Here is a 26,074-nt window from a genome sequence, read left to right as displayed (position 1 = left end):
ANTGGTGTTACAGAAAACTAGTGTTTGATCCCATCACGCCACGAAGACACACAATGGGATATTCACACACCAGACGCAATGTCAGTGACGCGCCGACCAAATGATGGACGAGAACAATAAGCGGTCGGCATCAAAGAGTAGCCACAAGATAAACCGAGAAGTACCGACTTGATCCCTGGCGTGGGCATCAGCGCCGTGCTTTAACAACCATTTCTCCATCTCTTCTTGGCCTTCATAACAAGCATCGTGCAGTGGCGTCATGCCATTCTGCGGGTCAGTGCAGCAAAACACAAACAGTTGCAACATCACCATGTGCCTCACAGGACCAGATGAGCTATGAAGACCAAAGATGGCAAGGGAAAAAACGAGAAAAGGAGAGAGGAGGAGGAGGAGGAGGAGAGAGAGAGAGAGAGAGAGAGAGAGAGAGAGAGAGAGAGAGAGAGAGAGAGAGAGAGAGAGAGAGAGAGAGAGAGAGAGAGAGAGAGAGAGAGAGAGAGAGAGAGAGAGAGAGAGAGAGAGAGAGAGAGAGAGAGAGAGAGAGAGAGAGAGATTTCATGCAACGGTCGACATGTGAAGAGGGAGGTACTGACCACGTCTTTGGCATCAAGATCAGGACCGTGCTGTATTAACATCTCAGCCACCTGTTCATGACCACCACCGCAGGCACAGTGCAACGCTGAAGTGCCATTCTGCAAGTGTATCCGACATCATTCCATACAAGTACAGCCGCGTGTCCCACGATAGCACGATGAGCTGTTAGTAAACCAGTCGGTCTATAAGTAGCTCAAACAATCCCAACGGCAGCAAGATGGTGTAGCCGGTCAACGATAATAGCGGGGAGAGAGGAAGGGTACTCACACTGTCTTGGGCTTTACAATCAGCGCCAAACTTCAATATCATCTCCACTAATTCTGCGTGACCACGAAGGCAGGCCGAGTGCAGTGGCGAAAAGTCCTGTGGATGGTGCATCACCACCATGTCCAAAATCAGCACATATTCATGAAGGGCTTGAAACTAGTTCAGAGCAGCTGAGGGGAGGTTCTCACCATCGTCCCCCTCAACGGCACACATACCTCATGACAATGTTTTATCGCGGATCGGATACGCTGTGGATCCCAACTGTTCAAAAGCCGCAGCGCCTCTTGTGGATCACACTGACACGTATCCGATAGCAGCTCTCCATCCGAACTCATCGTGGCTTCATCCGAACTCATCGTGGCTCTCAACTCCCTAAAAGACCGCTCTATTTCATGAGCCCCCTCCAAATACAACCGTCTGACAAGCCAATGTCAGATGGATAACGGTCACTAATTCAGCTGGTCAAAACGGCAGCCGGGGGGTAGCAGCAGCAGCTCTTGCTTGCCTCCTGGTATATCGGGTGATGCGGCCTCTGCCCTTGGCGTACCAGTTGTAGGGTGATGCAGGGGGGTGTTGTTTGCCTGGAGCACAACTTTGGCTGGTTTGCCGTCTTTGGGTGGCGAGATAAAACGTGAGCGCTCGCCGTCACGGCAGAAATGTGAAATGGCAGAGTCTCCTTGATAGCCCGCCTCGGTCGCCCGGTTCAGGGCGATGTGACAGCTCCCAAACAGGCTTCCATCGGATCTCCGGCAAGTGAGCACGACACCTCAACCTCAATTGCTGTTGATGAAGCAGAAAAAATGAAAAATAAAAAATGGCTGCAGATCACAACAACAAGTCACAACAACAGTTTCTCAATGCGCCTGTAGCACACGAGCACGCAATGATGATGATGACTAGTCGAAGTTGGTAAAGCGGCAAATCTCGTGCCGCCCGTACTTCGACACATATCCTCGGACCCTGGTAATCAAGTACTCTTCCCACAATGTGAAGCTTCTAATCTTGAACGGAATGCGATTGGCTCTGGCTCTGGCAACTCAACAGGGCTGTGGATCTGGTGTGTGAGCGCGTTCTGACTTGGACGCATTCTGAAGGACATTCAAACCGAGCGCAGCGCAGAAGCCAGCGAGCAAGCGCTCAACGCTTGCTTACATGCCACGGAGAAGCGAAGGGAGTTTTGCGAGCTCAGGGGTTCGATTTACTTTGATTGCATTTCCAAGGCCGGTTGGACGAGCAAGGCTGCTTGGGCTAGACATGGGCTACGATGGTTTCAAACTCACGAACGGCTGCTTGCTGGTCCTCGTTGAGTGGCTGAGCGCTGAGGATGAGGTAGATGTTTGTAAAGTTGGGTTTGACGAGCGTGCCGTTGAGGCGCTCGTAGTGGTAGTTGTACTTGACTTGCAGCACCTCACTTCGCTTGAAGGGACTGTCCCGGAGTTGGTGGTACGAAGGCATATCTGTCCAATTGGGCCAACCAATGCCGACGATGAGTTGGCGATCCTGCGAGGCGGCCTGCTGGAGAGCAGACTGGCATTGAGCTGAAAGGCGGTTGAGAATGTCCTCGGTAAAGGGGGGGTGCACGACCCAGCCGTAGCCCGAAGCCAGCATGTCCGTCTCGAAGAAGCTGCCCAGAGAGCCAAAGGGCGCGTCTGTGTCTCGATAGAGGCTGCAGAAGCGGGCAGCGGGATCGTTGTAGCCGAGCACGCGTGAATTCAGGGGGCAGGCAAAGGCTTCGCGCAGGAGACCCAAGCGACGGGCCAGAAAATTGTAAAATTCTTGCGGGTGACCCCAGTGCTGTGCTGTTGTGTGAAGGTGGGCGGCGTAGCGGAAGATGCAGCGAGCCACCTGAGCCAGCTGCCATTGATCGTGCTTGGCAGGGGGAACATCATCAGGGATGTGGCGACCGGCGCCACGGACCATCCAGTCTAGCCGCCGCAATCGATGCAGCGCCACAGGTTGGCTGGCGGCAAAGTAAATGACGAGTTCTGAGAGGTTGTACTCAAGCACAAAGGGGCGCTCGCGTTGGATGTCGCGACGACGCTGTGCGGAGCGCGCACACGCGTCAATGGCGTTGACAACCTCGTCAGCCAAGCGAGGAGGAAGGTGCTCAGCACACAGCTCACTGTGGCATTTGTGAAGGGCGGCACGATTCTCACGCATCGCCACGGGTAGATCAGCGGGGGTGCCATCGGTGACTACGGCAAAGACCCAGCGCTCGAGAACCTTGGTGGCCAGGTAAGCGCATTGGCTGGGTTTGGCGCGTCTTCGGACCTGAGCAAAGGCTCGTGCACCTTCTTCCACGAGGCGCTGGGTAAACTTAAAGTGGTAATACTCGCGCAACAAGTCGTCGTGTAGGGCCTGCCCAGGCTGGACAACCATGCGCACGGGCCCCGCTTGTGCAAATGGCCAGACCAGATCGGTTGGCTGCGAAGGTAGCTGTTCTTCCAGCTGTTCAAAGGCATAATTGAAGGGTCGGGCTGTGTCACATTCCTTCAACACATTAGCCACTTCATCATCAGCTGCGCGCAAAGGCACGGGAGGGAGGCGGTGACGCAAGCAGGCAATGTGGAAGTAAGTTGGACCGAGATTGCAATGTTTGGCGCGTCATCCACCAAGCAAGAGGTGAGGATTTGGCTCCAAGAGTGCGTACCCTGGATCCTTGCGCGCTTGGACGACGGGCCGGCCTCTCCATCATCGGTCGGGTTCATCTCGGACTCTGTTTGCTGGTGAACCTGCGCCGGTTGCGAGCACGCCGCAGTGGCCTCGCCCTTGGCCGCCTCTTCAGACGACCGCTCAACTTCTCCAGCCTCACCAGCCACTGCCACCCCATTGGCCACGAGCACACCCTCCTCCCGTCCCTCCTGCCCTTCGATCCGAACCTCCACAGCCGCCTTCATCCCCGAGGCCATCCCGACGCTCACTCTGCGATTCTCAATAAAAGCAGAAAAAAAATCGAAAAATCGAAAAAAAAAGTAAAAAATAAAATAAAATACGTTGTGAACGTAACTGTAAAAAACACCACACTTTATCATAATTTACCCGCGTAAATTCAAATGAAAAGAAAGCAGAAGTCGATGGGTCTGCATTGAAACCCCTTGTCTCTCTCAATCTCTTGGTCTCTCGGTCTTCATCTCTGAATCGTCTTGCATTCTTCACGCCCCGCTCTCCTTTTCTACACGCGTTGCAGCACATTCTCTCAATGTTTCACTTGTTTTGTTCAAATCTCTCGCTCAGGTGCGGTTTCGGTTTAGGTCTGTGTCTCTGCCATGACGTGGTGCTTTGCACCTCCCTCTGACTTTTTCCACCTTTCTGCCTCCATCTCTGAATCCATGTCTTTACCCATGCATTCCTCTTCATCGCTTTTTAATTCGTCCATCAGTCTCTCTGTCTCTCTGGTTCTGTATCTTGTCTCTGCATCTCTGTCGCGCCGTCTCTGTATCTCTCTGTCTCTGTGTCTCTGCGCAGATTTGCAGGTGCACGCGTTTTGGCTGCGCGGGTGGCAGTGAACGAGCGACCCCGAGTTGACGGCGGCGACCAGCACGTCGTCGTGATCCCCCGGTTCCATCTTCAGCAGCAGCGCTTGGAGGCTCCTCTTGGTCTCAAGACCACCACCAACCAATACAACCCTCTCGTTTCTTCTGCTTGTGCAACGTGCCCCATCCCCGACCCTGCTCGTGGCGGTGCTTCTGATCTCTCAGCACTCGGGGTTCTTCTTCTTCTTCTTCTTCTTCTTGTTTGACTTCTGTCGAAGAGTCAAAGCCTGCACGACGTGCATCAACGAGCTTCAAAAGGCAACCACCACGCTTACGTTCTCCTCGGCCTGCTCCCGTATCGGGAGGGCATGGCGCGAAGGAGCAGTAGCCAAGCTGCTGCAGGTGGGGCCGCCTCCGCTGTCACCTCGGGTTCCTGTCCAGGCATTTCGGCGGCCCGCAAGCCATCAGCCTCAACGATCGGCTTTTCCGCTCCCTGTGGCACCCACAATTGCCCAGCCTGTCTCAAAGCAAATCGTACGTGACCTGCCCTGGCCACGGTGCCGATGATTTGTTTTGACTTGCTTGGCCGAGCCATCAAATTTTCGGACCCTCACCACCCACCGCTCAAACCCTGGACCTCGCGCCGCTGTTTTTTCTTTTTCTTGATATTTTCCTTTATTATCAACCTTGGGCTTTGACCCCTTGCCTCCCTTCCCCGCCCGTCGCGTGTCATGCAGGGCTCAAGCTTTGTAGCTGCGGTTTGGTCCAGTTCTCTCGCACGTTGTTTTGCAAACAATGCGGTGCTTCGTTGCGGGACACCGCGAGCCATGGTAGTGCCACGCCCGAGGTGCCCGTCATCATCAGTCGGCGAAGCTACAACAACTGGCGCAAAAAACTGATTGAACGCGTCACTCAGGTCCGTCTTTGCACTTCCGCTCCTTTCCCCGTGGCTTTCATCCACCGCCATGGCCTCCTCACAAACTGCCCCCCGCATCTCTCCTGTCTTGCCTCTCGCTGGTCTTCGCATATGCCGCATATGCTCCCTCATGGTAGATTGGCGCCGAATTGGATAGCATGCGCGATTGCATGGCAGGCGAACCTGTTTTGTCTGTGCAAATTCACATGCCCAGCTACCGTGATGCCGGTGCCGTGCCCGAACCCGAATCCGAGTCACAGGACGAGCCACGCTCAACCCGGGACACCCGCACCCAGGTTTTTCTATTTGGTGGAGGGCACGCCAATCTCCTGGCCCCTCATCACTTCCATCGCGACGATGGCCTTGTCTGCATTGCTGGTCACCACGATGCGACCGAAGCCATGCACCCTGTTCATCGCGCACAGCTTCAAGCCCAGGGAACGTCCCCACGCGATACCGACAGCAAGCTGCAATTGGCCTTTGAAAACTTCATTTATCAGTTTGAGAACGACATTGGGCGCTTCACCAACGTTCGGCGCACCCAGCGCAGCAAAAAACACTTTCAACGCAAGACTTACCGTGACCGTAACGGTGCCGCCCGAACGCACAACGCTCAACCACCCACTCGAACGACGACCAACAGTGCCCTCAGCTTGCTCTCCCGTCCCGGTTCAGCAACAGGCTCCCGTCCCGGTTCAGCAACAGGCTTCCGTCCCGGCTCGTCGCTGCAAACCTTCTCCTCTAGCCAGGCCCCGACCCAGAGCTCCCGTCCCGAGTCAGCCATCAGCCAGCGCCCCGTGGGCCTGGCCACGTTCACCAACGCCCTCCGCCCTGCTGCCGGCAACAAGCACGCAGCATCCCTGAACCGCTTCGATCCCACGGCAGCGGAAGCCTTGACCCGATCCACCTCCCTGCCAGCCTGGCCTACACACAATACCCTTGTGTCTGATCCACCCCCGCCCCTTGATATCGCTCAGCCCGCCGTCCTTCGAAGCAATGCAGCAGGATCGCTGCACCACCAAAACACCGCCGTAAACGCGCCTCAGCCCGCCCACGGCCCCGCCAATCCACCCCCTTTGGAAGAACACTTGGAACCGGACAGCCTGGACCCGCCTGTTGCTCCTCCCTCCGTGTCCCTCATCTCGCCTAGCTTCCAAGGCAGCTTTTTCGCCTACCAGCGCTCCTCGGGCAACGTTGCGTTGGTGGACCCTAAAACCGCTGGCCTCAGCGCAGCCTCATCGACCAATCACGATACCTCGCCGCCCGCTGCGCTGCCCCTCTCCTCAACCCAGCCCCATGATGAAACACAAGCCCAGCCCAAGCGAGCCAAACGCACACCTTTGCAGGCTCGCAATGCCAACGTACCAGATCAGCCTGCCAATGTCTTTGCTGCCTCGTGTCCGACAACCGGCCACCTGGATCACGGTCAGGATCCTAATCAAGGCTTGATAGCCCACGCACACAATGAGGACATGGATGTGGTTCTGAGCCATTCGCTCGGGCCCGTGACAGGGACCGCGGACTCTGCCATGTATGATCTTGAGACGGCGCAGCTTGGGGCCGCCTGGGCGCCGGCCTCCCTCCAAAAGGCTCTTCTCAAGGCGGATGAGTTTGCTTTAATCACCCCTGCCCGCTTCCGCCAGTTGCAGCAGCAGGCGGGTGCCGCGAGCTACGACAATCCCTCCACTTGGTCTCCCTTAATCTTGGCGACGCCGGCCGTGCTGGCATACCGTCGTACCCTCCAGGTACACGCGGACGACGATGAAGCCGAGCCCCTGAACGATATCCGAACGCGCTTGGACTTGGACGAAGAACCAACGCCCACGTCCACCTCAACGCAGATTACCCCGTCCTTTCATGCATGAGAAGCGGTCTCCCAGACAGACTTGGAGATCCCAGCATGACCTTGTTTTATTTTTTAGGGTCGGTAGCTTTTGGCGATCAACTTTTACAGTTTCTTTTTCTTTTTCTCTTTTTCTTTCTTTGAGTTTGCGGACTGATTTGTCGTGGCATTGAGCTTCATGTTCTCCATCCGAGCGTCGTCATGGGTGGGGCACGCGAGTGTGCATGGCAGTGGTAGCGTGAATGTAGGGGTCCATGAGCTTGTCAAACGTCTATGTTCAATTGGCGTAGGGAATAAATAATAATTGATTCACTTTTGACTCAATGGTGTTCAGAAAGTGCACAGCGCCCATGCCAATATGTGGCGTTGTGGCGTCATTTCTTTTTGCTCATATCGTACCCGCCTCTCCTCGGACACTGGAATTTGGAGAGGGAATACAGGTCATGTTGTTGCAGTGAGTTAGCGTCACACCGAGAGCTTGTGCGTGCTGGGCGAGCTCGACCTGAAAATCCTGCGGCACGCTTGTGTTGAGTGCCCGAGAGCGATGATGCTGATTTTTGATCCACTTCAGAAGTGGTAAATCCTCCGCACTGGGCGACAACGGCTGCAGCTCCCCCACAAAGTAAGCCAGTGCCTGCATCTCTTCCTCAGATATACTCGTGGTCCAATTGAGGACAAACGTTCGCTGGTGCGGAAAAGAATGGCGCAGGCTTTGCCACTGGCACTCCATCTCATCTGACGCGTGAAGAAAACGTTGAAAGCTTGAAAGTTGCGCAAAAGCTTGTCGGTCACGCCAGGGACAACGGTTTAGAAGCGAATCGGGGTTGATGCAAAAGAAGCATCGCTGTGCCTCTGGGCCCAATGGGACGGAAATGGTAAAGCTCTTGGCGACTCGCACTCGGTCGCGGCGTACGCGGACCAGACTGACTGCAGGACCCAGGTAGCTGACCAAAGCAGGCAGGAGCCCCACGGTCATGTCATGTCCCGAGGAGAAGAAGATGCTACGGTTCTTGGCCAAAAGCTGCTGCTCCATAAACGGGACCATATCCTCGACGACAAAGGTCCAAGCGACATCGCAGACGTTCCAGCGCTGCTGAATGTTGGGTAACATATTGCGTCGATCGTGGCGCTCATGAAACACCAAAACTGGGGTTCCTTCTAGACTTGGCCGACGCAGGGCATGTGCCCAGACAGCTTCATTGCCCAAAAACCCGGTCCCTGAGTGGCCCGTGGAAACGGTGAACACAAAGGAAAACCCGTGGGGGTTGGCGTAGCGATTATCTGGGGAATATTCGCAATGTGGCTTGCCGCGTAAGTCCAAGAGAGCGGGTGGGAGTACTCCTGCGATCGGATATGTCGGCCCTACACCCCATCGTGTGAGCTGGCTTCAAGTGTCACCACGGCTCGTAAGCAGCGGGTCACAAAGCGCACCTGCAACGCAGCGGCAGTCGTCACACGATGCCGGGTACCAGGAAAAGGTCATGGGTCGGAGGGCCGGTGCTCGCATCATGGGCTTGTACCGACAATCCTCGCCGACGCAACGATGGGGAAAGGGGCAGATGAAACGGTCTGGAAATCGAGGTTCCGCTGCCATGGCCGCAACCGGCTCTCCCTCTGCGTTCACCAGCATGGGTGCGGTGGTGACTACCACCATAAGCTGCAGAATTATTGGGATGACATAAATCAGTGTCCCCAGCATTGGCCTGCCGTTCGCCTGGCCTGGGTGAAGCGCTGCCATTGCTTCGTGCGCGCGACAGTGGTCAGAATCATTCATCCAGTGTTGTCAAATCTGACGGAAATGCCCTTTTTTTTTTTGGTTGTTGTGTTGCGTTTTGCAAGCAAGCAAGCATGAAATGTAAGGATCATGTCAATTACATGTAACGTGTTTGTCAAAGCATAGAGAGGGAAATGAATGAAATGCGATGGGCTAGCTCATAAACTGCTGAAGCTGTTCGGGGGTTCGGGCAATGACAGGACCACTTGCAAAGCCGGCCGATGGGGCGTTGCATGCGTCGTATAGTTGCTTGAAAAGGGCGACAAAGCGGTCCTGGCCACGGGCTTGGACTTGGTTGCGCAAACGCGAGCTAACAAGGTGCGTGGCAAGGAGAGCGCGATGAAAGGGAGAAGATCATCATCACGGGCCTCATGTCAACTGCAACGAGCGGTTAAAGTGCATTGGCACCGACCTATGCAGCAGCTGAACTTGCTTGATGCCTTCAAAATCGGCATCGGCAATGAAGCGGTCGAGCGAAGCAAGGCCACGCTTAATGTCCAACAACGAGAGACCGGGGACATCGGCCACTTTGGGACGCGAGCCAGCAGGCTGCGTTGACCAGCTGCGCAGAGCCGCTAAGAGTCCCGTCAATCCTGCTTGCTCTGCAAAGTGATGCGCCTGTGCCTCACACAGCTGCAGATGCACCCGACCACAGTCATGAGCTGGGGCGGTGTCTGCAGCACTAGGTTCGAAAGACGGCGACGTACTCACCGTATCAATGTGACGCTCCATCTCCGACTCGATGACTTCCAGTCGGCGATCTATGGCCACGATGCATGTAGAGTCGGGGCGAGAAGAAGCAAGGGGGAAAGTGAAGGCGACATAAATGTGCATTTAGGCGGACTGCGAGCGAAATACACAGCGGCCAAACGCACGAGTGCTGTCGTAGAGGGTCAGCACGGTTTGAATGTGATAGAAGCAATTCAGCATGTAAGCCGCCTAAAACGGTCACAGAAAATCAAACACGGGTCAGCGAGCTTCCATCATCTGAGCAGCAGCAGCAAACGTTTGTCCAGGCGTACCACATCAACGGCGCTGAGCATGGAAGCGCTGAGCGCGCACATTTCCAGCGCGGGCGTCAACACGTGTGACAAGATCTAGTTGAGCAGCCAAGGAGGTCAGGCTCCACCTGCTGCAAGTGCCACAGAGAACGCAGCAAAAAGGACAGCAAGTGTTGCTCGAATTCAACAAGGGTCGATGGGGTTGTTACCAACCTTTTCCAATTCCTGGGCGCCATCGTCGCCTTGGCGGCCGTAGGATGTAGCTTGGGCGTCGAGCACCTCACGAACCGTACTCATGATGCGCACGAGACTGTCGGGAGGGGAGAGACTGGCCGGGGCCACGTCGACGTTTACCAGCAGATCATTAGCGCGAATTTCCAATGCGTTGAAGAATATTTTGAGGGTTTTGGCGTGAAGCTCTTGAATGACCTCGGCCAAAGAAGAAGTGCGGTCCAGCTTGATCAGCTCTTGGGAGGATTGTCGGTAAAACTCGAGCAGGGCGGCCACCTTGTAGGCCATGACGATATCGCTTTGCAGTGCACTGAGTACAGCTTCAGCTCGCATGCGAAACGGCCTGGTCAGGCCCTCAGCGATGGCATCCAGTGCCTCACCAACACGTAGGCTGGATGACGCCATCATCACACACCGGGTCGCCAAATACAGGAATGGTCTGTGAGACAGAGTGCGCGCGAGCGAGACGATGGGATGGGTGCCTTTCGACCTTGCTACCCACTCACCTCAGCTGTTCACCTGTCATGGCATGGTTTGAGCCAGCTCCCTGAAAAGTTTAAAAGATGGAGTACAGAACCAAGGACCGGGTGATCTTGTGGAGACGATTGTACGAGCCAAGGGAGTACGCGACGAGGGAAACAGGGGACGACTCAACCCACCTGTTGGACGGTACGGTCAGTTCCAACAATGGTGCGGAGAAGGTCGCGCTCGGCCAGCAGGGTTTGGTGAACATGGGCCAGCATGTCACTGATGTAACGGAGTGGGTCATGGGAGTGCATCTCGATGGGGGGTGGTGAGCCGTTGGGCCCGCCAAAGGTCAGGGCATCGGAAAAGGTCCGCACGCGGGCGTTGCGGCGTGCTGTGGCCAGCTCATTCAGTGAATATCTGTGGGTGAGTTGGGCACAGCAGACAGTGTGAAGCTGCGCCTGGGCGGGGCCTTGGCTGAGGGCGAGCGAGGAGCCAAGCGTACTGTAGCAGGACAGGGCGAGAGCGAAGGGCCAAAAATGCAAGGTTGAGACGCTTGCTGTTGTCGACATGCTCGGTGGTGAGGCCCCGGCAGGCATTTTGAGTCCAGTGATAGAGGCGTTCGTAGGCGCGATCTTGGATATTGGCCATGTCATCCATAATGTCGACGCCTGCACGTTGGTGGTTGGTGCGCAGGAGCCGTCGGCAGTCGGCATGGATGGCTTGTACGCGCTCAAGCGCGGAGAAGAAGGTCATGTCAAAGGGGCGATCGCCAAGCAAAACGGCCTTGTCATCGGGGGGAAGTTGGTAGCGGGCGGTAAAGGCGTCGAGGAGCTTGCGTCGCAGTTCGGCCTGATCTTGGGCTTGCTTGAGATTGTTCGTCTGGGTGACGAGGGCCGAAGTTTCACTCTTGGCCTTGGCCAAGCGTTCTGTCATTTGCTTACAAGCTGAAGTCATGCCTGCCAGCTCTGTCTCCACACCGGCAAGAGCCTGGGGTCCGCGTGACAACAACGGAAAGAAGAACGATCATCGGAGAGGTGAGCGGGTAAAGGCATGACGGGTCAGCAAGGCAAGACGGAACACCCGGGACGGATCATGTGGGTGGCTGCCGGTCACGTCTGCCCACATGAGCATGCGCGCGCGAGGGGAAAGATAAGCACGAGACTGACCTCAAAGACTGAGGAGAAGACGGTGATGAATTGCTGGTTGGCAACGAGGGCTTGTTGTTCAATTTTGCTGCGCAGGTTGTTTCGCGCATGCTTCGTGTTGTCTTCCAGCAGTCCATCCAGGCCGGCGAGCGAAGTGACCAAGTCCTATGGGGCCATCCGTCGGTAAGGTGAGGATCGATGCGGGTGATGGTCAGGGCAGTCGAAAGAGGGGCCGTGGCTCTGCAGGATCACGCACGTCTTGGCCAGGAACGGCCCGGAGCAGGCCTGAGTGGGCTTGCAGGACTTTTTCAACCTTGCGACCGATCGTGTCGGTTGCTGGCGTCGCGCTGCCCGGTGCAGGATGCTGTGCCGTTGCACTAGGATCCGTACCAGCTGACGCAGCGGTGGAACCCGTGCGCGACGTGGCTGGCGTCGTCGCTGTCGTTGCGTCGGCCGATGTCCCGGGCTCGGCTGCACCCGGCACGGAGGGTTGTGGCGCCGAACTTGCCATGACCTTTTTTTTCGAAGCGAAAAGGTCGTTCACTCGCCAATGTAACCCTCTGCTCGCACTCAAACACCTTCAACTATTCCTCTAGTAGCCCTGCACACCACAACCCGGCGTGTACTTGAGGTGCTGCATTTACGACAAGGACACCAGATCAGTGAGCGCTCCGCCGCCGTCAACGTCGTCGTCGGCAGTCCCAGCAGCCAGGGATGAACATACCCCTCTAATCTAATCTACCGTATCCTGTAAAATTGAATATAAAGTTTACAAGGCCTTCTACAGGAAGCGAGTTGAAATTAGAGAATTACTGCCAACGTGGTCGACATGTGGTGTTGTGTGTGTGTGTGTGTGTGTGTGTGTCCCCCTCTCTCTCTAAAGCTCTCTCTCCCTCTTACATGTACTCGCTCCTCTCTTACTCTCTCACTTTGCATCTACATCGATGGCTCTCTCTGATTTAAGTGCCTTATCCTCTTCGTTTTGCACGTTCCATGCTCTATCCCTCTTAACCCCTCTGACTTTCTCTCTCTCTGTCTGTCTCTCTGTTTCTCACTCACTCTCTCTCTCTCTCACTCACTCTCTCTCTCTCTCTCTCATTTTTCACTGACTCGCTGTCATGGCAGAGACTCATCAACTGATGGCGGAGCGAGTGTGCGCTGGGGCTGAGCCCTGGGAATGAGCATTTGGCTTGAGCTGGTGAATTGTCGTTGAAATGCATTTATTGCCACTGCCGTGTGGTCGTGGTGATGGTGTACAACAGTCATGAGCTTCGTTTTAAATACGTATCATGGCGGCGACGCCCATGTTGAAAGGGCAGCGCCTTGGGCGCTCGTCCTGGCTCCGCTTGCGTAGACGGTAAGCTTAAACCGTAGCCATGTTACATGAAAGCGTGTTCTTTCCCTCTTCATCGCACACGCTCACAGCTGTCGCTGCCTCGGGTCTGGTTCTCCTTCTTTAGAGTTGACACGGAGACGCAGACGTGACCGCTCTTCAAGTTCTGAGCTGGATCAACTCATGGGTCAGTGCAACTCTTGTCTCGCGCACATATCCTGTTGTCGGCCATGTTGTTGTTGTTGTTGTTGTGTTTCCATGTGCGTGTGTTTGTGTTTAAGCTTTGGTGGGTCAGTCAAGGCAGTTGTGAGTTAAAAGTGTTGGTGGTCATCGCCCATCCCCCGGTTCCTCTTTGGGTTTGGCGTTTCCATGTGAGACGCGGAGCCTTGAAGTGGCGAGAGAGGAGACGCATCCTTCTTTGGAGTGTCGTGAGAGCCTAATAGCCATCGCGACGGTATGCGCACGCTGCGGTGGTTACTAACTCTTCATACATTTCCTTTTCCCTTAGGACGCCAACCCCAACTCCGATGCCTGTTTTCTGTGCTCGGCCTGATGCCCCCCGTTTCGTCTCTGCCGCCGAGCGGCTCCCCCTGAACGAACCCCGACCTTATCCTATTTTTGTTTTTATAAGAGCTGTGACATGACTCGGTCTTCAAATTGATCTGAAACGCGCACGCCCTCTCTCCCTGATGACCGAGCGTTCAGGAGCCCTGCGCACCCCCGTTGATGACTGGCATGTCAAAATGATACGGGGGATCGAGAAACTTTGGGTGGGACGCAGCCACGACTGCCCACGGACACTACTTTGGAGGTTTCAGGTTTCAGCCATAGACCACCACCACCACCACCAGCCGCCGACCGCTGCCTCTGGCAAATTCACAATGGGCTCCCCACACCTGCATGCACTCGTTCCACACGTACATGTAATTTTAACGTTAAAATACATTTGATTTGATCACACCGAACTGACCGCTTTTCCACACGGTCATGCAAGCACTTTTTTTCTCTCTCTTCTCTCGCTCTCTCTCGCTCTCTCTCTCATCGTCAATCAGTGAGTCGTCGACTAACCGCCATGCTGCCATGCTGCCATGCTGCCATGCCTGCCGCCTGTCGTGTGTCGTGTGTCATGTGCGATCTGGAAGCTGCCCCAGCACTTGCTTGCTGTGCGCTGTCTCACGTCGCTCCGCCCTTAGGTGCGGTCGGATCGCCTTTGGGTCGTGCTGACCTCCCCTTTTGAGGTCAGCCTCGCCGATTGCACTCTTGCGCGTGCACACGACAAGTGGCTGTACCGAGGGCGAGGCCAGAACGGGCGAGCATTTCCATCAAGCCACCGATCCTCTTGAGGGTCGATCGTCTTGACCACAGCACCCGCTCAATGGCGACGCCGACGTTGGCATCAACGCCCACTTCGGCCCAGGTTCTCCTCGAAGGCTGGGCCGAGAAGCAGGGCAAGATCCGCAAGCAGTTTCGGCGCCGCTTCTGGCAGTTGAAGGGCGATGGCCAGTTTGTCTACTACGTCGACCCACAGATTCAACGTTCGCGTGGTGTCATTACCATCGCCGACCCCGACATTCAGATCCTCGCCGGCCAGCAGCTCCAGCTACACAGTGAGGAGCCAGCCTGGGCCGGGCATTGGCGTAAATCGACCACCACAACATGGGGCCAGCGCCTTGCCATCCGCACCCCGCGACGCTGCTACTTTCTTGGTTTTGAAACGGCAGGCCAATGCTCTCTCTGGGCCGACAAGCTCCGGGAAGCCGTGGCCTTTTTCAACCGTACCGGCATCACCGCGCGCGAAGCCCATCGCCGCTCCCAGCTTCCAGGCTTCCTCACCGACGTTGCCCGGGCTGAATTCCTCTCTCGCCAGTACCACGAGGTTTGTGATCTCTGCCGCTTCACCACGCTTCCACCTCGTCCATCCGGCTGCACCTGCCACTTACCAAAAGCTTGGCCGTGGTCACCAACAGGTCATCGTCATTGGCGCCGGCGTCGCCGGTTTGGCTGCTGCCTGGCATCTGCGCAATTCACATCGAGTAGAAGGTATGTCAGTGCTGTCTGCTCGTTCCCCATCGGCCTGCCCCATCGGCCCTCACCCTGGTATCTGCCTCACCTAGATGTTTTGGTGCTGGAAGCCAGCGACCGGGCTGGGGGCCGCGTTCGAGAAATCGAGCTCCCTTCTCTCCCCGGAGAAACTTTTGACGCTGGTGCCAGCTGGTGCGTTGTGTTTCAAACCGTCTCTCGCCCGTAGAAAGACATCCGGCTCATTCGAGTTTCCCTGCTTATTCTTGTTCTCAGGATTCACGGCACGGTAGGAAATCCCATTGCAGACTTGGCCAATTCTATCAACATGGAAAAAGTCGTGTCCACCGAAGGTACGACTTCCTTCATCGCCGATTCAGTCAAGAGCACTCACCCAACCCTGCTCGAATCGATGCGTTATATAGGCTTGCAGCAACAAGATGTCTCCCTGGCTCTCTTTGACCAAGGTGAGGCCATCGAACCCGAGGACCTGCAGCGCGCTCACGCTTGTCACAAGGCTGTCATGGAGGGTCTTGAAGAAGACATTGAAGGTCTGGTCGAAGCCTTTGAAGATCGAGGTACGTTGGAGCGGTGGCACAATGTTCAACCGTGCCAAGTTGCACTCGCGTCATCTGAATCCCTCCCCTTGACCTCCTCCCAGGCGAAGAACTCCCTCCTGATCAGCCGATGAGTGAAGCGTATGCACGCGAGCTGCATAAGCGTCGCTACTACAAAAAGGCCGACGATCGCCAAAAACGCCTTCTTGGTTACCTTCGGTCCGCCCATTCGCTTGTGCCCTTCTCTGACGCATGGCCACGAGGTCTTGTCTTGCGATTAAGTTGACCGACTCTGGCCACCATTTTAGCTCACGAGACGAGGAGTTCAATGCCGCTCCCTTTTCCACCCTGAGCTACAATCATTTCCTTGAAGATGAGGACCCGCCAGGTACGGAGGGTTGCATCGCAAGTGCGCTGTGACTGTGATACCGCTGATGCATGACACTCAAAACTGGACGCACAACCTTTTCATCACAGGACCTCAGTACGTGACGCGTCGCATGTGTGATTTGATTGATCACATGTTGGAAACGGTCAACGTTGCTTACGAAACTGAGGTACGCTCAACGCGAAGGCCAACCTCGTCAGGTGGCAGAGTGCCAGGGCTTGCTGTGTGTCGTCATTGATTTGATTGTTTGTTTGGCGGTATTTTAATGCAACACACCTTCCATCCATCTCGGGCGAATGCAAACAGGTCGTCAAAGTTACCCACAGCTTTCAAGATGGCCACCAAGTGTCCTTCTCCAGTCACGCCTGTGAGTTTTGTTCCTGATCGGGCCCCCTTGTTGATATCCTTGAATCCTTAGCGCTCCGGCTGTGGCAGCCAACTATCTGGCTTTCATCGTGGGCTTGAACGTCTGCCCTAGCCATGTCCGTGCCCCTGGAGGATGCCGTCTACCAGGTGACCACGGCCAACGGTGCTCGCTACTATGCCCGTACCGTCGTTGTCGCCGTCCCGCTTCCGTGCGTACACTGCCGCCAAAGTTGCATGGTGTTGTAGTGCCGCCTTGATTTTAAGTGTGCGTGTGGTCCTTTTGCTGTTCGTTTTGTGCAGGGTTTTGCAGCAGGAGCGGATCGAGTTTGTGCCCCCCTTGCCAGCGAAGAAACAAGAATCCATTCAACGGATAGGCTTTGGAACCCTTGACAAAGTGTTTCTTCACTTTGAGCGGTGCGTATAGAGAAATTACAGCAGCGTGGTGTCCCTTATGCCGGCCAGCTGCTTGTGCGATTGCCTCCTCAATCTTTCATGCTCCACTCATTTAGACCTTTTTGGGACGAAGACCCAGTTCCAGAACATGCACGTGACTGCGAATACATTGCCAGCGTCGATGGTACGTGGTTGGCCTCGAGTCTGAGGCATAAGCTAGGTAGCCCATTGTTCATTCTTGGTATTTTGCAGACTTTTGCGATCCGGGCACGATGCATGACCAAATGGAGGTTAGTCGCCAATGCCGCTGACTTGCACCTCTGCTTGGGCAAAGCCAAGCAGCGTTTATTCACTTTACACATTCCGCAGAGCATGCCGCTGCACTTTCTCAACTACCACCGCTGGTTCAAGCTGCCCGTCCTGACAGCCATGATTTACGGCGAGATGGCCGAACGACTGGTATCGACACCATGCTGGCTCTTTGTTTGATTTCATCCATTTGCGCATCTCATCTGCCTCTTTTCTCGTCTTCGTCATTAGGAGGGAGTGTCTGAGAAGGAGCTAGAGGAGCGCCTTGTAGGCTCACTAAGGCGCATGTATCCGACCGTGGCTCCCGAGTTGTTGCAGGTAAGCTTGCACTTTTTTCTCTTCTCTCTCTCTCTCTGTATTTTCGCGATTTTACTGGAGAGGGTGGAATCGGAGCTGTGACACATTTGGTTGATTTTGGCATTTTGTGTGGAATTTTGCTGATTAGCCCAAAAGCGTGGTGGCAACGCGATGGCATCGGTCTCCCATTCAAGGTTCTTTCAGCGTGATGCGCCTCGGTGCCTCCGGGTACGTCTCGGGTCCCAAGCCGTCTATTCGACGTTTCGTCACTTCAGTCCCGTGGTTTCCAGTCAATTAATATTTTGGACGCGCATTGCGTAGTCAGGACATGGACAACTATGCCGAGCCGCTTTTGGATGATGCCAACTCGGGTGGTTTGTTCTTTGCTGGCGAAGCAACGGACAAGGTGCGTGACTCTCGTTTGCCAGTGCTTGTCAGTCCCTTCGTATCGTGAGCTTGTGTTGCGCCTCATCGCTGCCGACTATATTTTCGGTCAGGACCATTATGCCACGGTGCATGGGGCTTTTCGCAGCGGCCGTTCAGCGGCGGAACGTGTGGTGGCTGCCATTCTGCACACGACTGTCAATGCTGCCAAGGAGCCACTTATCAACGATGTCTTTGCCATTGAAAAACAGATTGCGCTGGATCACACCAAGCTAGAGGAAGCTGCCAAGCAGCGGTCGAGTCTGGAGGCCAGCTAAGGCGCTTGTTGAGCGAAAAATCAAAGTGTAAACTCTTGATGGATTGTTCATGGCGGCATGGCGGGGGAGAGGTATACAGGTACAAGAGGGCGTTGATTGGTGCGAGCACTTTCAATTCAAAGCTCTAGCCACGGGCGAAAGCTTAAAAAAAAAAAGACAACCGAGCAACAAAGAGAAATCGGGGGGTGATCAATCCTAACCGGAACACGAGTGGACCGGAACTGCCCAGCTTCGAACCCAGTGCCTACCAACAGTCGAAAAACTTGACAATCAAGTTCGATGCCGGCGGGTTTCCGAGGAGCGGCAGTTTTTAATTTGTTTTTGGAGTTTTTGTTCGTTTGTTTTAACATGTAAAGACAGAAACAAGGCATGTCACTTAGCATGCCCCAAAACCAGAGGAGGGGACTTTGGGGGGGGGGGGGGAACGGTGTTGGGCGCTTTTACATCTCAGCACCCGGAAGAGGGAACTGTGAGGCAAAGGCGTTGACGTCCTTGCGCAGCTGGGCCACAACCTCGCTCTTCTCGATGGCGGGAAGGAAGTCCTTGAGGGGCTTGCCGACCTCGTTTTGAATGTCGATGCAGGCGCGGAGGGCGCGGTCAAGAAAGTCGGCGACCACCTTCATGTGCTCCTCGTTGAAGCCACGAGTAGTGAGGGCGGGGGCACCGATGCGCACGGCGCCGGGGGCGAGGGCGGAGCGGTCGCCCAGAATGGCGTTCTTGTTGAGCGTGATGTGGATGGCGTCGCAAAGCTTCTCCATCTTGGAGCCGGTGACACCGTGGGGGCGGAGGTCCCAGAGGATGAGGTGGTTATCAGTGCCACCCGTGGCAAGGGCGTGGCCCTTCTCGACGAGGGCGGCCGCGAGGGCCTTGCAGTTCTTCTTGACTTGCTGGATGTATTGCTTGAATTCAGGGGAGGCAACCTCCTTGAGCTGAGTAGCCACGGCAGCAATCTGGTGCTCGTGGGGACCACCCTGGAGCATGGGGAAGACGGCAAAGTTGATCTTGCTCTCAAAGCCGCGATCGTCCTTCTTGAAGAAGATCATGCCGGAGCGGGGGCCACGCATTGACTTGTGGGTGGTGGTGGTCACAATGTCGCAGTACTCAAAGGGGTTGTTGGCCTCCTGGGTGGCGACCAGTCCGCTGATGGAAGGGGCAAGAATAAGGGGCGTGTGGTGAGCAACCATGTCGGAGCGACGGGGGCCGGTAGAATATGGAAGGAGAGGGGCAAGGTTGCGGGTTGGATGTCCAGAACTCAAAAACGCACCTGATGTGGGCCATGTCACACATGAGGAGGGCGGAGCAGGAGTCGGCGATCTCGCGGAAGCGCTTGTAGTCCCAATCGCGGGGGTAGGCACTGCCACCGCAGATGATGAGCTGGGGCTTGAAGAGATCGACACGCTTCTGCAGCTCCTCGTAGTCGAGCAGGCCCGTTTCGCTGGACACCTGGTAGGGCAGGGACTCGAAGAAGACGGAGGTGGCGCTGATTTTCTTGGTGCTGCCATCGCGGGGAGAGTACGAGTAGTAGCCGTGGGTGAGGTGGCCACCGGAGGGGAGGTCGAGGCCCATGATGCGATCGTGGGGGCGGAGGAGGGCCGTGTAGACGGCGAGGTTGGCTGGCGAGCCCGAGTAAGGTTGGACGTTGACGCCCCACTCTGAGGGGTTGAGGTTGTAGGCAGCGAGAGCACGATCGCGGCACAGGTTCTCAATCATGTCAATGTACTCGTTGCCACCGTAGTAGCTAAGGGGCTCGGACGGGCAGTGGGCGGGTGAGAAAGAAAGCGAGGCGGAGAGGGAAGAGGAGGAGGAGGAAGAAGAGGAAGAGGAAGAAGAGGAAGAGGAAGAAGAGGAAGAGGAAGAGGAAGAGGAAGAGGAAGAGGAAGAGGAAGAGGAAGAGGAAGAGGAAGAGGAAGAGGAAGAGGGTACATACCGGCCGCCGGGAAGGCCCTCGGCATACTTGTTGGTGAGGCAAGAGCCGAGGCACTCTTGCACGGCACGGGAGGTGAGGTTCTCCGAGGCGATGAGCTCGAGGCCCGAGCGTTGACGTTCCTTCTCCTTGCGGATAATGTCGTAGATTTCAGGGTCGTGCTCCTGAAGCGAGGTGTGACCAGGAAGGGTGGTGGGGATGTCCGAGACCGAGGCCATGGTGCGGGTAATGTTGCAAAGAGCGAAGAGCGTGCGGGCACGAGATGGAAGGATCTGCTGAAGCGTCCGGCTCGACAACAGCCTACGATGCGATACAGGCCACAGGGTGGCAAGGGCAACGGGCGTGAGGTTGGCTCGCGTGACACGGGCCACGGCAAAAGAAGGAGGTGCGTGCGTGTGTGTGTGTGCGTGAAGGGTACGATGACGAGAGATCGAAAGAGGAGGAGGAGGAGGAGGAGGAGGAGGAGGACAAGGCTACACGATTATCAAGCACAGTGAAGAACAGGCGAGACCTGAATCACTCGATGCCAAAATGAGGTGTGTGAATGTGAGAGTGTGTGTGATGGAGAAGCAAGCAGGCAGCATCACACATCCAACAAACAAACAGCAGCAGCAGCACAAGTACCAGTGGCACATGCCCAAGCCACACACAGACCAAAGAAAAGATGGCAAGGCCACCACACACACACACACACACACACACACACACACACACACACACACACACACATGCACGAATACAGACCGCCAAACGCCAGTGATACCAAAGAGAGAGAGAGACAGAGACAGAGAGAGAGAGAGAGACAGAGACAGAGACAGAGACAGAGACAGAGAGACAGGATAGAGAGAGAGATAGAGGGACAGAGATAGAGGGACAGAGTGAAGAGAGAGGGTTAACAGAGAGAGAGAGAATGGGGAATGGGAGGACGGAGACAGAGACACAAACAGAGAGATAGAGGTGTTGTGTTGATCAAAAGGCGGATTGAGCAAGCCACTGGGTGACATGTGCCACGAACGCACACACACACACACACACAGAGTGTGAGGGGCGTTTTGTGGAGGGGAAAAGGGGGCAGCAAGATCTCTGTCTCTTGGGTGTATATCCAGTCACCACTCCAACTAGAAGAAGAGCAGTTGGCAGTGGGCCATATCGATCACGCTGCCATCTGACTGACTCACTGGTACAGTACTGCAGGAGAAGAGAAGAGAGAGAGGGAGAGGGAGAGAGGGGAAGGGGGCAGAGAAGCAGAGGGGAAGCAGAAAGGGGGCCGCTTACATTCGGTGGGCAAAGAGAAAAAGAAAAATGCGTCAAAGCCATAGAAAGAGAGACAAAGAGAGAGAGAGCGATCAAGAGCGAGCGATCAAGAGCGAGAGAGACAAAGAGAGAGAGAGCGACAAAGAGAGAGAGAGAGGAGACACAGAGAGAGACACACACAAAGACAAAAGAGAGACAAAAGAGCAAACAAACCACAAAGAGAGAGAGACGAACCAACAGAAGCAGAAACAGACAAAAGGAATAGTGTGTGTGTGTGGGATCGGACTGTGATATGTGTGGTACTTTGCTTTGGTAAAGCCTCTGGATGGCATCATCTGGTGTGGTACCAATTTGATTTGGGTATACAGTATCATAAACGTTATGATGGTGAAGGTCGCGCGACGTCCGTCAAGGAGACCGCGATGGCAGGCAGGTGGTGATCGCGAGCTCTGTTCGGGGAGCGGGGGTTGCAAGAGCGGTTCTGATGCCTTGCTGGTTGCTGGGATGGCCTGCTGGTGCTGGACACGGTGCTGTGGCATGCATCGCGAAAAGAAGCGATATTGGGCACAACACCTGTCACGTGCCAGAAGCTGAAGCGCGCGGTTTTCTCTTTTTCCAATTCAAACGCGTGTCTCCTCTTTAGGAGGTATTCCCGAACCAAAGCTTACTGGCTGCTCCGCACCACCGTGAGGCCGCGATGGGGCCATCTTTCAAGGATGGCCGCGAGGCAAGAACAATGTTCGAGGTCAAGGTCGGTGCCGCCACGGTATCGTGCTCAGAACATTCATCGCCACGCCCGACCGACCGCCGCTTTACGGGAACGGCAACAGATGTTGTAAACAGTATACTCAACAATGTCATATCCCTACAACACTAAAATACGACAGGCACAACAACACCCTTTTGCAACAACAAAATACTTTACCCACGCGGCCATGTGTGTGTGTGTGTGTGTGTGTGTGTGTGTGTGTGTGTGCATGTGTGTGTGTGTGTGTGTGTGTGTGTGTTGGTGGCTCTCTGCTTTGCGCTTTGGTTTTGCTGCAGCCCGCGCAAACATCGCCAGAGCAGCGACCGAGAAAGGCAGAGTAAAGCCCACAACGGTGGATGTTGTCAGCCAGGAACAGCAAAGCAGGGAGGCAAAGCCAAAGCAGGGGAAGGGGCTGCCCTTGATCCATTCGCATTCATACGTACGAACGGCCCCCGCTTCGCCCTCTCCGATTTGTATCTCTTACAAATTGAAGGGGGTCCGCGTGTGCTGACTTTTGTTCCAGGTTTTGAAGTTGTAGTCTGGACCTTCTCTGACATGATTGATGCAATCAGAACGCCTCTCTAAGATTTATCGAGCAATGACGAATATCTCTTAAAACACCTTTGAAATTACACTATCACCCAACCAACTTCACACACACTCTCTCTAGAAAAATGATCATCACACGCCTTTCTCTACCCGCAGGCCCTCACCTTTGACGCCTCTCTCACCCAACCACACACGCGTGTTCCCCACACACGCTCCACTTCCTTTCTCTCTTCAACACACACACACACACACACACACACACACAGACCCAGACGCGCGCGCGCACATACCCTTGCTCACACGACGCGGACCGTCCGGAGCAATGGCGGCGGCAGCGGGTGCTGGCAGTGCTGGCACGACCACAGGGTCGGGTGGCAAGCAGTACAACTTCAAGTCCATCACCATTGTGCCCACGGCCAAGGTACGGGCGAATTGTCGTGTCGCGGATTCTTACGTGCTCGCACACGTGGTCTTTTCTTGACCCTCAGGGCCATCAACGACGTCAACGTGAGAATGGAGCACGGGCAGTTGGAGAAAGGGGCAGAGAGCCACGGCGGGAAGAAATCAGCACACATGCCCTCGTAGCATGTCTGCACCTTCTTATGGCTGTGCATCATCTCGGCTCACCTCCCTCCTGTCAATATACCTCGTCTCTCAGGATTTTATTGACATTGTGCTCTCGCGTACTCAGCGCAAGACCCCGACTGTCATTCACAAGTCAGCTCTCGTCCTCGTTCTAGCCCCTTTCATCGTTTGTGCCACTGTCATCGCCTCGTTCTCTCATGCAGCTCGCCTGCCGAATCGCTCCTTTTTTTTTTAGAAATTACAAAATTACCCGCATTCGTGCTTTTTACACCCGCAAGGTCAAGTACACTCAGCAAACCTTCCATGACAAGCTATCGACCATCATCACCGAGGTTTGTACTCATATATCTGCTCTTCTTGCCCTCTCAACTTCCCGTCACCAACCGCTCTCACCCCGTTTCTTTCTCTGTGGCACACAGTTCCCCAAACTCGACGATGTTCATCCTTTCTACGCAGATTTGATGAACGTCCTCTACGACAAGGACCATTACAAGCTTGCCCTCGGTCACATCAACAATGCTTGTCACCTCATTGACAAGTACGCTTGACCTCTGTATCCCATCAGCGCGGTGCCCTCTCAGTCCTGCCCTGTGAAAGCCTCACCGTTGCTTCATCACAAAACCCCAGCGTGGCCAAGGACTATGTGCGCCTCCTCAAGTACGGCGATAGCCTCTACCGCTGCAAGCAGCTCAAGCGTGCTGCCATGGGCCGCATGTGCACTATCATGAAGCGCCAAGCGTCCTCTCTGGCATACCTCGAGCAGGTCGGTTTTACTTACCTCTATCCCCCTTCCTTGCCTTGGCCCTTGCTTTTCCATCTTGCCAATTTTTTATTTTTTTCCATCAAACCCCATTGAGTTGCACTCATTCTTTACGTCCTTGGTTTTGCTTCACACTTCAAAAGGTCCGGCAGCATTTGTCACGCCTGCCGTCCATCAACCCGACGACTCGCACGCTTCTCGTGACCGGCTTTCCCAACGTGGGCAAGTCCTCCTTCGTCAACAAGATCACCCGTGCCGATGTCGAAGTGCAACCCTACGCCTTTACCACAAAATCCCTCTTTGTGGGTCATACAGACTACAAACATCTCCGGTGGCAGGTCATCGACACCCCCGGTATCTTGGACCAGCCACTTGAACAGCGCAACACCATTGAAATGCAAGCCATTACTGCCCTCGCCCATCTTCGTGCTTGCGTCCTCTACTTCATGGATCTCTCCGAGCAATGTGGTCACACCTTTGCTGAGCAAATATCGCTTTTTGAAAACATCAAGCCTCTTTTCGCCAACAAGGTGCCGTGATTGCATCTTCTTGTTAGCCGTGCAATTCAAGTTGCAACACAAAGAGGGGGTGAATGGGGGTGACGGTTGGGTCTTCTTGTGACGAGCAGGCATTATGCTAAATCTCGCTCCCTCTGCTTCGCATGTATATAGCCCTTGATTTTGGTCATCAACAAGATCGATACAGTGGCGCTCGAGGACCTCGATGCTGACAAGCGAGCCGTCGTCGCTGGCTTTGAGGAGAGCGGCATCACTGTACTCACCATGAGCACGCTGACAGAGGAAGGCGTTGCCAACGTTCGCAACACCTCCTGCGACCTTCTCCTTGCCCATCGCGTTGATGCTGCCTCTCGCACACACCGAGCTGAGAGCATTCTCAACCGCCTCCACGTGGCCATGCCCGCCCGTCGTGACGACAAGGTTGGTCGTGGGACCCTTCATGCTAGCATTTGATTCTGGAAAACAGCAATATAGCTGGCTTGGCACATGATGATCGAACATGCAGAAATTTGAACGCTGATTTTTTTTCGTGCGGACACAATTATCGCGTGATGCCAAGTTCCAGTTGTGAAGAATCGTTGTACTTGTGTTTGGCTGCGTGTCATCCGTTGTTCTTCAACTCTCATCCCTCATCACAAAATTTTCATCCCTCTGATTTAGGAACGCCCTGCTTTTGTGCCTGATGGTGCCGAGGCCAAGCGGATGGGTCGCGTGCCGACCAAGGGCCGTCAGCAGCGCATTGATGCCGAAGAGGCTCGAAACAATGCCATGGACAGCGATCGCAAGCTACTTCGTGATGTGCAAGACGAACTCGGCCCTGAATATTCCACTGACATGCGTGCCGAGTGGGATCTTAAAGACAATTCATGGCGATATGACGCCATCCCCGAAATTGTCGATGGCAAAAACGTCGCTGACTTTATCGACCCTGATATCATGGCCAAGCTGGAGGAGCTTGAGATGGAGGAAGAGGCTCGTGAGCGGGCCGGCGAATACGATTCGGAGAGCGAGGACGAAGCCGATAAGGTTGCGCGCGCTCAGTCAGCCATGTAGGTTCCTTTTGCACAATAGGTGTTGACGAGCATCATCACTTGTTCAAGCTCACAACACTACTGCCTGTTTTTATAGGATCCGACACAAGCGAATGATCATCCGACAGGCAGCGCATCTCCGCAAGTCACGCAATGCTCCCGTGTTGCCCAAGGCCATTCGTCAGAAACTGAAGCAGCTTCCCAAAGACATGAAGCGCGAGCGCCGTGAATACCTCTCCGACAACGAAGATGGTGATGCCATGGATACGTCTCGTGATGGCGATCGTGATGATCGCCGTGGAAGTGGTCGCCGCGAGCGCTCGCCCATTCGTCGTCCCGAGGCCTCCTTCACGGCTCGTAAGCAGATGGATCGCCAAGTTGATCAAGCAGCTGGTATGGCTGGCTTGCTTACGGCTGCTCAAAAGCGCAAGGCTGTTCAAAAACGGAATTTGGGCATGCGCAACATCAACTACCAGGGTCGTCAGGGTGAAGCCGATCGCCGCATCCTCACCCGCATGCCCAAGCACTTGTTTGCGGGCAAGCGCGGCAACGGTACTGCTGATCGTCGTTGAGTGGGTCAGAAACAGCCTTTCTTTTGCTCGCCGATTCCAAGTCGGGCGCTGTCTTCATGCA

General features: G+C 55.1%; 8 protein-coding genes across 8 annotated transcripts; 3 read left to right on the top strand and 5 right to left on the bottom strand.

Moving 5' to 3' along the window:
* Positions 1-317: 317 nt before the first annotated feature.
* On the bottom strand, positions 318-1,214 carry MONBRDRAFT_28563 (uncharacterized protein; the record flags this gene model as incomplete). Its single annotated transcript, XM_001748967.1, has 2 exons — positions 318-641; positions 1,074-1,214. 2 exons carry the CDS (start codon positions 1,212-1,214, stop codon positions 318-320), a joined length of 465 nt encoding a protein of 154 aa, XP_001749019.1.
* Positions 1,215-2,106: 892 nt separating this feature from the next.
* On the bottom strand, positions 2,107-3,767 carry MONBRDRAFT_28562 (uncharacterized protein; the record flags this gene model as incomplete). The annotated part of the gene is made up of 2 exons (XM_001748966.1): positions 2,107-3,377; positions 3,509-3,767. The coding sequence occupies 2 exons, from the start codon at positions 3,765-3,767 to the stop codon at positions 2,107-2,109; spliced, it is 1,530 nt and encodes a 509-aa protein (XP_001749018.1).
* A 932-nt stretch (positions 3,768-4,699) lies between these two features.
* On the top strand, positions 4,700-7,112 carry MONBRDRAFT_28561 (uncharacterized protein; the record flags this gene model as incomplete). The annotated part of the gene is made up of 3 exons (XM_001749027.1): positions 4,700-4,865; positions 5,069-5,247; positions 5,385-7,112. 3 exons carry the CDS (start codon positions 4,700-4,702, stop codon positions 7,110-7,112), a joined length of 2,073 nt encoding a protein of 690 aa, XP_001749079.1.
* A 366-nt stretch (positions 7,113-7,478) lies between these two features.
* On the bottom strand, positions 7,479-12,220 carry MONBRDRAFT_11210 (uncharacterized protein; the record flags this gene model as incomplete). The annotated part of the gene is made up of 10 exons (XM_001748965.1): positions 7,479-8,371; positions 8,522-8,747; positions 9,576-9,625; positions 9,740-9,803; positions 10,079-10,535; positions 10,603-10,643; positions 10,756-10,981; positions 11,067-11,551; positions 11,731-11,874; positions 11,966-12,220. The coding sequence occupies 10 exons, from the start codon at positions 12,218-12,220 to the stop codon at positions 7,479-7,481; spliced, it is 2,841 nt and encodes a 946-aa protein (XP_001749017.1).
* Positions 12,221-14,417: 2,197 nt separating this feature from the next.
* On the top strand, positions 14,418-18,111 carry MONBRDRAFT_33927 (uncharacterized protein; the record flags this gene model as incomplete). The annotated part of the gene is made up of 17 exons (XM_001749026.1): positions 14,418-14,918; positions 15,010-15,082; positions 15,157-15,256; positions 15,338-15,414; positions 15,487-15,639; positions 15,723-15,837; positions 15,927-16,006; positions 16,096-16,175; positions 16,313-16,373; positions 16,485-16,581; positions 16,673-16,786; positions 16,882-16,949; positions 17,061-17,224; positions 17,306-17,392; positions 17,520-17,599; positions 17,693-17,777; positions 17,869-18,111. 17 exons carry the CDS (start codon positions 14,418-14,420, stop codon positions 18,070-18,072), a joined length of 2,139 nt encoding a protein of 712 aa, XP_001749078.1. The 3' UTR covers positions 18,073-18,111.
* Positions 18,112-18,512: 401 nt separating this feature from the next.
* MONBRDRAFT_11208 (uncharacterized protein) lies at positions 18,513-20,214 on the bottom strand (the record flags this gene model as incomplete). The annotated part of the gene is made up of 3 exons (XM_001748964.1): positions 18,513-19,212; positions 19,337-19,810; positions 20,000-20,214. The coding sequence occupies 3 exons, from the start codon at positions 20,212-20,214 to the stop codon at positions 18,513-18,515; spliced, it is 1,389 nt and encodes a 462-aa protein (XP_001749016.1).
* A 436-nt stretch (positions 20,215-20,650) lies between these two features.
* Positions 20,651-21,000, bottom strand: MONBRDRAFT_28557 (uncharacterized protein; the record flags this gene model as incomplete). Its single annotated transcript, XM_001748963.1, has 1 exon — positions 20,651-21,000. A coding segment is annotated over one exon (350 nt), but the record flags the coding sequence as incomplete, so codon positions are not given.
* Positions 21,001-22,782: 1,782 nt separating this feature from the next.
* Positions 22,783-26,074, top strand: MONBRDRAFT_38531 (uncharacterized protein). The gene is made up of 9 exons (XM_001749025.1): positions 22,783-22,968; positions 23,206-23,264; positions 23,368-23,464; positions 23,552-23,670; positions 23,760-23,895; positions 24,036-24,422; positions 24,564-24,830; positions 25,071-25,459; positions 25,539-26,074. Exons 1-9 carry the CDS (start codon positions 22,870-22,872, stop codon positions 26,011-26,013), a joined length of 2,028 nt encoding a protein of 675 aa, XP_001749077.1. The 5' UTR covers positions 22,783-22,869; the 3' UTR covers positions 26,014-26,074.

The sequence above is a fragment of the Monosiga brevicollis genome, genomic scaffold (assembly GCF_000002865.3).
Source record: "Monosiga brevicollis MX1 MONBRscaffold_27 genomic scaffold, whole genome shotgun sequence".
In the NCBI taxonomy this organism is placed as follows: domain Eukaryota; class Choanoflagellata; order Craspedida; family Salpingoecidae; genus Monosiga; species Monosiga brevicollis.
The sequence above is the reverse complement of the archived record's forward strand: the minus strand, read 5'-3'. Positions and strand labels throughout refer to the sequence as shown.

What these genes read in the sequence shown, in the direction of transcription:
- MONBRDRAFT_38531 (XM_001749025.1), top strand. Translation starts at nt 22,870, where the DNA reads ATGGCGGCGGCAGCGGGTGCTGGCAGTGCTGGCACGACCACAGGGTCG. An exon ending in CTCTGGCATACCTCGAGCAG is followed by an intron (nt 23,896 to 24,035) that starts GTCGGTTTTACT and finishes ACACTTCAAAAG; the next exon opens with GTCCGGCAGCATTTGTCACG. An exon ending in AGCCTCTTTTCGCCAACAAG is followed by an intron (nt 24,423 to 24,563) that starts GTGCCGTGATTG and finishes GCATGTATATAG; the next exon opens with CCCTTGATTTTGGTCATCAA.